At 35.4% G+C, this 12,926-nt stretch overlaps 1 protein-coding gene across 1 annotated transcript; it reads right to left on the bottom strand.

Moving 5' to 3' along the window:
• Nucleotides 1-11,146: 11,146 nt before the first annotated feature.
• On the bottom strand, nucleotides 11,147-12,532 carry LOC117628631 (ethylene-responsive transcription factor 5-like). Its single transcript, XM_034361122.1, has one exon. The coding sequence runs from the start codon at nucleotides 12,419-12,421 to the stop codon at nucleotides 11,357-11,359; it is 1,065 nt and encodes a 354-aa protein (XP_034217013.1). The 5' UTR covers nucleotides 12,422-12,532; the 3' UTR covers nucleotides 11,147-11,356.
• Between the last annotated feature and the right edge of the window lie 394 nt (nucleotides 12,533-12,926).

The following is a 12,926-nucleotide window of genomic DNA, read 5'->3' as shown; positions in this document are numbered from 1 at the left end:
ATAGATCCACCAAAAGTCAAAGAACATTAAGGATGGGGAAAATCCCGCTAAATCTAAAGCTTTCTCCCTCTCTCTTAGTTGGCTAGGTTTTTTTTTTTTTTTTTTTGGGTGTTAGTTTCACTTTTATAAGATGGATTTTATTACCTTCATTACTCAATTATTTGTTATTTTTTAACTATTAATTCGTAGAAATATTTCTAGATTAATTTCTCACCTCCAAAACCCAGCTTCCACTATGATCCAAATCCACTACTAAACTCTTGTGATCCAAATCCAAATCCAACATGATTTAAAATACTTAGCTGTGACTAATTATTCACCCATCAAACCCATGCATGGTTATCTTATGGGCTCCACACAGATGTTTGTCAAACTATGCTTCAAGTCCAAATGAAGTGCCCCAAAATGATCTATGTTTCTATCTAATAATTTTATACAACAACTAATATTGTCTTTCAACGTAGAACACAAACAAACAAACAAACAAAATCTTCAAAATTTCAATAATCCCAAATAAAAACTTTTTATGTTTGGTTCAATCCCCAAAACCACATCATTAGGCGTAATTTGGGTAAGCATTGTTGAATACGTAGGCAATCAAATGTTTTAATATTTATATACTGTCTTCTAAATTTAGACGAAACAAAATAATACTATATTTTAAACAGAAAAGCTTTGTGGTTAAAGCAACCCCCACATTTAATTAAATTCAATAATTGAAACCCCTCTCTCGTCTCTATCTCTTCCACCTCCCTCTCTTTCTATCTCTCATCTCTCTCTCTTTTTTTGTTAATTTCAATTTAGGAATTTAGGGTTTCTGATTTTTTTAATTTTAATTTTAATTTTTTTAACTTTTAAAAATACTTTGAAGTTCAATACCAAACAAATTTTTAGATCTTAAAATTATTATTTGAAAACTCATATTTTCAAAAAGAATAATAATTTTTTATTTTTTATATTATGTATTGCGTGTTGCTTACTGCTTTAAAGAAAAGAAGAAAATAAATCACCGCATCCATATCCATATGGTTCTGGCTTATCCATTTGATTCTGCTGTCGGCATAAACACCTGGTTCATTGACAAGTTTGCATCTGAATTAATCTAGCATTTAATTCAACGATAATAACAGCATTGATTTCGGGGAATATATAATAATAATTGGAAAGTTTATGATCAATATCGGTCGCACGCACGAGGTAAGTTCAATTTCGTCGGGAAGAAAAATTTAAATAAAAAAATTTGGTGACAGCATTATAATGACAGTTACTTCCTCTTTTCTAGAGTCTTTCATCTTGTAGCGGTCCACTTCACGTGCTCTTTGACAATTTGCAACCACTTCTATAATTGACAGGTCAGCTTTTTTAATACGAAGCTTATGGAAAGGTTGCCCTAGCCAATTCATATAGCAAGAGTTCTTTTTTAAGCTCAATAAATACTTTATTATTATGGAAGATAATAACATAATTTTACCTATTCCAGATAAGGTTAATTATAATCAAATTTTTACAAGGGTTTTTTTTTTTAATTATAGAAAAAAAAAACAACTTTAAATGAAATTAAATAACATGGCATTTTTAAGTAAAGTGCCACATCATGTAGTATAAAATTATAGTAACATTTTCCATAATGCAATTAAAACAAATCAAAATTACAATCCTTGCCATTATTAACTGCTTTTCAATTTTTATAAAGAGATATATCCGTTGGATATTAATCCAATGGTTCAAAATGATATATATAAATGCAATATGACATAAATGATTATTACCTGATTCAAGTCAACCGTTGAATTTACATCCAACGGTGAGTGACCATAAATCTCTTGGACTATAGGGGTCCAAGAGATCAGGACTGTTTAGTTATATACCTATTCTTAGAACTAAAACTATAAATAAACCATATACCATTTAATTTCTATAAACAAACCCAAAAAAAATCTAAAAAATGACAGTTGATCCTATTGAATTTAATTTTGATTATTAAATTACTTTATGCCCTATGAGTGTTTTGGGCTTTTTAATGAGATTTTTGGGTTATGTTTGTTTTAAGAAATCAATGACAGTTTTATAATTTTAAAAAAAGTTAAAAGTCTTTTTGTTATGTTGTAAATGGGCTTTGGGTGTGTTTCTAAAGTCTATTTCATATATGATTTTTTTAAAAAAAAAATTTGGGTTCCTATATTTGGTCTAATAGTGAATCTCCCTTTTATAAATTCATTTAAACTCAATGAATTCATATAGGATTGTCGCGTCCTAAATCCACACTCATATGGCACATATCCTATCTGTTCGTCAAAAACGACAAGCAACCCACCCAGATTCAATGTGAAACGATATTTGACCATTTTTAACAACTCTACAATCACCCACTGCCGTTCCACTTCCCAACCATTTCTTCTTCTCCACTACATGCAAATCAACGCTAAAAGTTTTAGGTATTCTATCTTCTCGATTTCAACAAACACGTGTTAATAACAACTACTTTTGATTCGGGAATTTCAACAAACACATGCAAGGCACACTATATCATAGTTTTTTAGGTACAATTTTGATTTAAATTTTGATATAGGTGTGATATGAGCAGTGGCGGAGACACCTAAGGACCAGGGTGGGCCTAGCCCCCCTCTATATATATATATATATTAAATATTCATGTTTTTACTTATAGATGTATATATTATATGTTGCTTTTTGGAGAACCTCATCCCAATAAGATTGTTGGTAGACCCAAGATGTCATGGAGCTTTCTATATATTTTGTATAGTTACTTGCCTTTTTGGGAGTTTCTCTTATGTTTCCCTATTCAGAAAGGTATTATTCACTGCAATTTAGGGTTTTCTCTCTTGAACTGTGTTTGTTTGGTTATTTTCAAAGCTAGATAGGTGTTTGTCTTTGTTCTGAGAATCAACAAATCTTTCATAACAAAACCAAACCTAAATACTCAAATCCTAAAGAAATAACCAAAAATTGCATCATACCTAATTTACTTGATAAGTTTCTTCAACAAATAGAATCTATCTTGTAATTTGTTTATGATGGCACAAGATAACATGTAATTTGTGCAAGCTATGAGAAATCTCTTGCCACAAAGGTGTGATAATTAAGGAAGCTTGCATATGTTATTTGTTAGTTTTGTGAATAAAATTAAACGGAAAAACTACTTTTCTTTACAAATTGAGAATCGGTTCCTTGGAAAGTAATTATACTTTTTTTTACAAATCCTTACAGTTTTGAACACTCTCTCAATCAATTTCTCACAAATTGAAAGATTCATTGGATCAAACTTCAAAATATGGACGTTTGATTTTGAAGTTATTCTAGGAATAAAGTTATCCTTCGGCGGGCTTCAAGTAATCATGACCCGTATTGCATTCAACATAAGGAGTGTCGAAGATCATCCCGTGACAGAACTTGAGTTACGAAGAAGTCGGTAAACATTATCTAGAATGTGTCTAGGATAAGTGTGTGAGTACTGCTTGTAATCATTGTTCTATAGTGGATTTGTGTTGGACTGAGGAATCCTGTGGATTTTCCCATGAGGTGGGGTTTTACCACGTAAAATAATTCTCTGCGTGTTCCTTTATTTTATGTTCAGCACCTTTCAAGATTGATAAGCCATATCAATCCTACCTGCTACCGAAGTTTATTTTGTGTTTATTGATTATAATCTTAAATTGGCCTATTCACCCCCCTTTAGGCATTTTTAGTCATCCTACAGATATATATATATATATATCATGCCAAATTACCTTTCTACAAGATAGATGCAACGATATCCGACGGGTCCTGTCAATTTAGCCTCGCGGGATAAGTGAACAGTCATGTGGACCATGGTATCTAAAAATGCGGGTGGGAAGATTTTCTCTAGTTTGCACAATACGAGAACAATGTTTTCAATTTCAACTTATCAAGATCTACAACACTCAATGTCTTGGCACATATTTGTTGGAAGAAACTTGAAAACTCAACAAGTGGAGCATATATTTGTGTTTTCAAATTTTTTTGATTCCCACAGGAAGAACATGTTGCATCAACACATCACAATCATGACTCTTCAAACCAGATATTTTTCTTTCATTTACAATCAAATTTCTTGATATATTGGCTGCATAACCATCCAGGAATTTTATTGGTTTCAACCATTGCAAGAAAGCTTTAGGGGGGTGTGGCATTAACACATACTCAGTCGGAGGCTTATCCAATTTATTGCCCTCATTAAGATTTATCTTCACATTCTTCTAATATTCATGTCTTGTAAGTCCATTCTCGCCTTGAGCGTATCCTTCGACTTTATTGTATTCAATAATGTCCCAATAAGACTATCACATATATTTTTCTCAATATGCATAATGTCAAGGTTATGCTTAATTTTCAACTTAAATTAGTAGTCCAACTCAAACAAAATATTCTTCTTCGTTCAATTTAATTCTTCACTATTGCGATTCCTCTTCCTTTCTTTATTATTAGGATGTTCACAAGGCAAGCATGGTATAAGCTAATCAAACTGATCAAGGATGTCGTCGCCTGAAAATTCTCTAGGTGGATGTCGCATCTCCCGACGACCATTAAAGTCTTTAGTATTCTTGCGCCATAGATGATTCATCGATAAGTAGCGACATACCCAATACAACAATACTTACTTCTCAACCTAGTGTATGATGCATCCTCATTACACACTGGACATGCCAACGTATCATGGGTACTCCAACGTATCATGACTATTTGTCTTCACTTGGTTGGAGGATGTCTCAAGTTTAATTCATATGGATGAAAAGAACGATATATATCAAATTCGATATTTAATTGTGGCTAATTTTGTTGGCGAGTCCTTACTTAGTTAGGATTTTAATTCCTTATTTCATTAGAATTTTGGTTACTTACCAATTATTATTTAGTCCTATTGTAATAGAGATTTACTTCCTATTGTAATTTAGATATATTTCCTATTTTATTTAGGGTTAACACATCTTTGTACTTGTATAAATACCTCCATATCGGAGAAGAATAATAATATGAGCATAAGTGAGCATATCTGAATATTTACCCTACTTTGTTTGACATGGTATAAGAGCCAGGTTCCTAACCTGTGATAACCTCTGCCAAATTGAGAGTCGTTGGCACTCCTCATTCCTAACCCATCATGGGTCTTCATCTTGTATAGTTATCTTCTTTTGTTCATCCTCTCATATGTGTTTTCACCGCACCTAGCCTTCACATGCTTCTTTGCTACTGTTCCAAAATTTTTATTTTTCATCTTTGCATGCCAGATGGTCTTTCTTGATGTCTCAGCTTCACTATCTTTGAAACTTCATAGCAAGTCTCTTTACTTCGTGAGCCTCGTCATCGCTCACCGAGCCTTTGCTTTCCTCCGTGAGCCTCGTCACCGCTTGCCGAGCCTTTCCTTTGACTGTTCTACGAGTCTCTGTCTTCTTTGGCTGCTCTCTTGAGTTGCCTTTCCGCTTCTCAGTTTGAGCACCTTATATTTGTCTTTGTCTTTGTTCATGATTTGTTGGGTTTCCTCCCTTACTATTCTCCTTTTCTGAAGTTTTTTCTTCATGGGACAGCCGTATGCTACCACATTCCCCTCTTGCATTTGTTTCTGCCATGAGACTGGCATGTTTGAGTCTCTTTACCATTATTTCAATTTCTCTTCTTTCAAATCTCGACCCTTTACCAGTGTCGGATTTGATGGGGAGATAGATGCAACTTTATTTGGGTGCTGCAACTTTATTTTTCAGTGTTGCTTTCTCCAAATCTTGACTCTCATATATCGTCAGATTTGAGGGGGAGTGACACCACTGCTCATCTATTCTGCTGAAATTCAACTACCTATCTGCCATGGTTGATTCTTTTACATCTGAGCGTCAGTCAGCTTCTGTTTCTTAAGTGCCGCTTTTCTTATGGTTCTGACGACCCCTTCTCTTCAGGGGGAGAGGGGGAGTGAAGAGAAGTTGTCTCTGCAATAATGAAAGTATTTGTCATTGTTATTGCTGCTGACTACTATGTCCTTTGCTGGTGCCAGTACCGTTGCTCATATCTGTTAGGTCTCTTACTGGGGACAATGTTATTGCTCCTGCCTATTATGACTCTTGTTGGGGACATTGTTGATTACTGTTGATGATGCATGTTATGTCCATGCCTTGTTGCTCTTGCTGGTGCTAGTGCCTTGTATTGCTGTTGTTGGTACTAGTATTGTTACTCCTGCCTGTTATGGTGCCAATATTATTGCTCATGTCTTTGCTGGTGTGTTTCCGTTGTGGTCATGCCCGTTTACCTTACCTTTGCTCTTGACTTTCTTTGTCTTACCTTACCTTATTTTTTCGAGGTTTGGCTTTACCTTGCCTTACCCTATTTTTTAGGGTTTAGTTTCTACCTTATCTGTTGTCGTGCTCACAAGGTTTCTGTGTTCTGCCTTACATATTTTTGTGCTCACAGGGTTTCTGTGTTCTGCCTTATCTACTGCTGTGCTCACAGGGTTTCTGTGTTCTGCCTTACCTATTGATGTGCTCACAGGGTTTCTGTGCTTTGCCTTATCTACTGTCGTGCTCACAGGGTTTCTGTGTTCTGCCTTACCTATTGCCATGTTCACAGGGTTTCTATGTTCTGCTATGTGCCCTATTTTTTAGTGTTTGCTATTGTGTTTCCACTGCGAACTTTGCTTTAGTTTGTCACTTGTTTCACTCGTGGTTGACGAAAAGACCTTCTCTACAATTGGTGTTTTTCAAGTATGGTGTTCTATGATTCGCTTGTCAAGTTGGGCGTGCGAAATATCTTTGCCCAACTTGAGGGGGAGTGTTGGCGAGTCCTTATTTAGTTAGGATTTTGGTTCCTTATTTCATTAGAATTTTGGTTACTTACCAATTATTATTTAGTCCTATTGTAATAGAGATTTACTTCCTATTGTAATTTAGATATATTTTCTATTTTATTTAGGGTTAACACATCTTTGTACTTGTATAAATACCTCCATATCGGAGAAGAATAATAATATGAGCATAGGTGAGCATATCTGAATATTTACCTTACTTTGTTTGACAAATTTATTATGGTGGTATAACTTTGTTCTGGTTATCTTCACCCCTTGAATAAATTATATAAACATCGCTTCGTTTGTATAAAAAAAAATTAACATGTCAAGTCTTTGACAAATATATATATAATTGTAATTAATTTAGCACACATGTTAGAGTCTTTGAGGGATACATTCCCAAACCACACGATAACATTAAATATCACGTTCAACATATTGTTTTCTTACATCATGCATAGTCATATACAAAGCAACAAACAAAATATAAGTCATGGGATGAGAAACCAATTGTCTATGAAACAAGGAATGCATAATGACTTTGACTTATGGGGTTAAGCTTCTAATTTATACTTTGAATTAAAAGATAAGCACTATATATTAATTAATTAATAACTTACTGCTTTAATTCTTCTTCTTCTTCACAACCTTGAATAATGGACTTAAACTATTCGCCTAAAATCAAGCTTCTGATATCTTCAGATTGTGCTTCATTTGCACTTTCCCAAATATTGGAATTAGAAATTCTAAGTTTTGATTGCGAATGTAACTAAACTATATATATATATATATAGCTTCTATTGAGGGATCCTTTAAATAAGTTTATTTGAGGGACACCTCTTGTAGGGCCCATTCCGGATTGTATTTCACTAATCCAAACCATCTATCTTGTAGATACACATTCAAAGATCATTTCTACAAAAAATCACTTGAATCCGATATCATTTGAAGTCGTGCAGTGCACAACCTGTAATATAATAGAAACTCATCTCCCTAAATGTGCCTCCATCGGATCATCATCGGTTGATTATATATAATACCATGTATATCTGTGTTTTTTTCTTCCTTTTTTTGAGAAAAATTCAAAACAATTACAGAATAAAAAGGTTTAGGCTGCATAAGCCATTGACATTTGTGTATCATCAACTCTTGAATTTTAAACATCTTCAAATGTGGTAATTATGTGCATTGGTACTTGTTGAGCAAGATGAAAGGGAATTATGTATGCCTTGGTCATTGGAGAAGGCTTACCATTAGCATTCACCACACTCATCCTGTGATGTGGAGGAGTGGCGGTAGCAGTTTTGTTGTCGTCACATATGGTGTGCGGCAACAAAGTACTTTAGGGTTAGGTACTTTAAGCACTAAACTACTTTAAATTAATCTAATTTACAATGAGGGGGATTCCAATTTGAGTGTAAAGAGGGCAAACATTAAAGTACCTTCATTTTAGTATTACTAACTTAGGTAATCATGCATTTTGGCAAGTGCGGTTGTGATAGATTTCATAAATTTGAGAGGGAGATTCAAACACAGAATTTCACGTTTATGAATGAACGTTCTTAATTAGCTAAGTTATAAGCCATTTGTGATGTCATTGGGTATTTAAATTGGACCGCCAATTTACAAAAAAGAAAAAGAAAAAGAAAAATTGTGAAGAGTTTTCCATGTGGCTGTTGCAAGTCGCACGACACAATGACCCACCTCAACCCTAGCAGACAACACACTAGTTAACACTATATGCAAGTTGGAACACATCTCTTTATACCACGTCATTCATAGGTATCCATTGGAGCATTGAAGTAGTTAAACCCGCAAAACTAGACACACACAGACATGGATATGGATGAATTAGTCGTCGGTGAAAGACCCACTGGGACTTTGTTTCTACGTGATTTTTCCTCTTTTTCTGGTGACAAGTGGTGCTGGCAATTAAATGCTACAGCTCCACGGACGAGTTGCACAGCCACACAACACAACAACGACCTACCAATTATTATTCAACAGAGCGACTCCATGACCAAATCCCAAACCGCACTTCGTCAAATTAATCCAATATATTCTGTATTAGTAAGAGTGAAGTTAGCAAATATATCTATAAATATGCTACGTGCTCATCATCACTGTCTTCTTCTCTCTTTCATCTTTTACTTTTTTTCGGCGGTCAAAGGTGAGTGCCAATATTCAAAATTTCAAAGGTTTCTGTGGTCAACCTCAAGCCCCACCCACGAGTTTAATTGTTTGAATAGTCAGAATTTGATCTAATATTGTTTCAAAATTGGGAGGAAAAGTAAACTCTCTGCCGGTGTTGAATGCACAGTTGTGACGGTTTGGAATGATACAGACAGTAGACCAAGAACAACTATAAATTATGGATTGAATTTGCATGTATAACTTTCACTAGGTCAATGATTACTAAGGGAAAAGGGAAATGCCAGATCATACATTTCACAAAAGAAAAATACAAACTATAATTTCTTGCGTACAAATAAGCAGTCGTTGATTGAAATGAGTAATATAATTATATAATTTATTTATGTTAAATGTTACGAAATGCTAATGTTTCGACTTGCAATTCCAGTTAGAGCTCACACTAACCACAACTAGTGCCACCACTAGACATAAATTTCACAACTGAAAACATAACATACAATCTAGTTAGGGGATGAGCTCAAAATGGTCACCAATCAAAATTGCAAATGGTGACAAACCAACTGAAATGAGTTGGTAATAAAATCCCTGCTGTTGGTGCACATTGGGGAATTCGAACTTATAATTTTTTTTATTCAATATAAAAAAAAAAGAAATATACTAAACTAAAAGTTAGTTGGTATCTTAAATTCAATTTTAGCAATCATCTAATTAACATGTGACAACTTTACAAAAGCGCTTTTTTTATTTAAAGCTTTTCACAAATCACATGTTTTGACTTTGGATGCCGAGTTATTCAAACTTTAACCAAATGAAATCTGAACACAGAAGACAAAGAGACAATTTCAAGTCAATTGGGTAGCGGTCTGTACAGGCTGGTTGTAATCTTGGTCAATACATCGAATGGAGACTAGCCAGTTCTTAACTTATACGTATATCAGACACGTGCTCTTAATTTTATTGTCGAAGCATCAATCAAAGCATACTTAAATGACGGCTTATACGCAACCTCTCTCTCACTACATGTGAAACAAATTATAGGGATATAATTACTTGAAGAGATTTTTTAAGTTCACACTTCATTTTTATCTCGACTCTAGAAAGGTGATTAATATTTATCCTATTTTGTAGCGTGATTCCCTCAACTTATCAAATATTCTAGCTAGTTGGTGTCCCATAGAAAAGCCAAATCTTATTTCCTAAGATTTATTATGATTGTGTTATCATGTATCGCATACTCAAATAAGTTTTTTTTTTAATCGAAGATAAACTTCACTAAATATATTTTAATAGTATCAGTAAAAGCATCAGCAAGACATCGAAAGTACCAATTCCGCTTTAGTTTTGCATACTCTAACAAGTTAAGTTACCAACATAAATTTACAGGTATCAATAAGAAAATATTATACTCATAAAAAAAAAATTAGAAAATATTATTTCAGGTCCTTCCAGCTACGCCCTTCTACCAATATCAGAATTAAAATTAATGAAAACGTCAACTTGCTTCTGATGTTAAAACAGCAATGCTAGATCATTGACTTAAAAACACATGCTAGATTATGTGAAAACAAATCCAAATTAGTATTTCAAATCTTAATTATTTCTAATGAATAGAATATTGATGTATCATCTTCAACGGCATCATTTAATGACCGAGTTCAAAGAAACGTTCTAAATTATTTTTGTTTTATCTAAGTCAAAGTTCAAAAAGTTACGAATGTTTGAAAAAAAACGTTAACAAAAGGCCTAGCTAGAAAAGCAGATCGTAGTAATATATCACAAGGGTTTTTTTTGTTGACAGAGGAAAATGGTGTTTGCTTGAGTTCTTCAATGGAAATTATTATTTCTTTTAAGAAATTAAAAGAAAAAAAGATTGTATTGCTCCTTGGTATAGAATTTGTCTAACTTTGACTCTAATTATGAAACTGTCTGTAACTCAAATAGAAGTAATTAACGATTCGAATTAAGATTAAGAAGATTAGACGATCATCTCTACATACGAGATTCAGTGGATTATGTGCTCGAACCCTCATGTGTAGATAACAGTGTCATTTTTGAAACGCTCAATTGAGTTCATAATGATTTTTTTATTATTTACAAAACGTCATAATTGTATGTATTTCACAAACTAAATTGTCAAATTTCTCACCATAAATACATAAAAGTGACAAAAATATCAAACCAATCGCCGAGAACAAAAAATTTTAATCAACCAAATCCTCTTTTCATTATCAGAAAGTCTCACGTATATATATCAATCATATTATATACGGGACTCTATATACCTTTTTTTTTTCTTTTTTTGTAATTTTTAATTTAAAGAAATGAAAAAAAACCAGCTTCTAATCTAATAATAACACATCACGTCGTCAATTAAAATTCGATGTTAAAAATCCTTCACACGACCATAAGTTGTGGATAACCCATCGTTGGGTGGGGCGACAACGGCGACAACGGCGGAACGCTAAATATCCCCTTCACATCTTCGAACGACTCAGAGTCCCAAAACGCCGTCCAACTTGACGGTGTCAAGGGCATATCCCTTATACACCCAACGGCCTTTGGCGCCTCCGTCAACCGCTCCTTCTTCACCGCCACCGCCACCGCCACCGCCTTCACTTCTTCTTTGTCCTCCTCACGACGTCGTTTTCTCTCGACGGCCGCGACCGGCTCGGCCTTGCCGGCTTCGAGCGGGAAGTTGAGGATGGCTTTGGAGCCGCGCAGCTTGAACGCCGCCCGGTCATAGGCCTTGGCTGCCTCGATCGCCGTGTCGAAGGTCCCGAGCCAGACCCGGGAGCCTCTCCGGTTCGGGTCCCGGATCTCCGCCGCATACTTGCCCCACGGCCTTTGGCGGACCCCGCGGTAGTGCTTCTTCTTCTCCTCATTCGAACTCGATTTCTGAGCAGGCGCCTTCGCGGCCGGGTCAGAGCTCGCGAAATGGATCCACTCGGTTTTATTCGGGAGGGAGACTCTGAGCGCGGGTTTCCGGGTTGGTTTGGCCGGTTTCGGAGGTGTCCTGTTTAAGATCTGGGGCTTTTGTTCGATTTCAAAGAAATCATCACTGATTTGAGGCTTGGATTCAAATTCGAACGAATTTTGGGACCTCAAATCGGCGGATTTGGGGGTGATAAGGTCGATGACTTGAGGTTTAGCTTCGAAATCGAGAAAATCGGTGGAATTAAACTCGAACTCGAAGATCTCATTGGAATTCAAGTAGTCGGAGATTTCGATCGAAGAATCGAAAGCGGAAGAGGATTTGGAGCAAAGCGAGTCAGATTGAGACCTGGAAAGGTCCGAATTGGCCTCGGGGCTCCATTGATTTTGGGGGAAACTGGAAGCAGAGTCGCTTAGCTCAGTGACGGAGCTCTTGGCTGCGGGCGAGAACTCACCGAGAAGATGGTTCTTGATGCGTTCGAGCGCCGTTACCTGATCTAAACCCGCCATGTCTGAGCTCAAAGCCATTGAAAACAAGCAATATTATCAAATTTTTGTTGTTTTTACAGAAGAAATCTCTGAGAGAAGAAGAGAGAGAGGAGAGAGAATCTTGTTTTTGAATTTTGTTGACAGTGGAAGTTGGGAGTGAAATGGAAGTTGAGGAGGGGTTTCTATATATATAGAGAAGGGAAAAGAAGGAGAGGACTTCCGTGCTGAAGGTTCCATGACAGAGAGACGAAGGATCCTTTTACTTTTTCTTGTAGTGCGGGCCCCGTTCTATCCATTACAAGCTTCTGCGTAATGTTACGTAATAACTCATTTACTTGATCTCCACTGTTGGATCATTAATTTCACTTTCATTCTTTCATTTCAAGTAATTGATTTGTTTTATCTCAGAGTAACTCCTCAAAATTAGTATTTCTTAATGTATCAGATGATGAAGCATTGAACTCTTTTTCACTTTCTAGAAGTTTATTCTTACTCTTCCATAAATAGCATTTCTCGTTGATTTGTTCTCTGGATTCGACCTATT

The sequence above is a fragment of the Prunus dulcis genome, chromosome 5 (assembly GCF_902201215.1).
Source record: "Prunus dulcis chromosome 5, ALMONDv2, whole genome shotgun sequence".
Lineage (NCBI taxonomy): Eukaryota > Viridiplantae > Streptophyta > Magnoliopsida > Rosales > Rosaceae > Prunus > Prunus dulcis.
This window is presented reverse-complemented; position numbering and strand designations above follow the sequence as displayed.

Bases quoted from the DNA above. Each gene is read 5' to 3' on its own strand.
- LOC117628631 (XM_034361122.1), bottom strand. From the start codon at position 12,421: ATGGCTTTGAGCTCAGACATGGCGGGTTTAGATCAGGTAACGGCGCTC.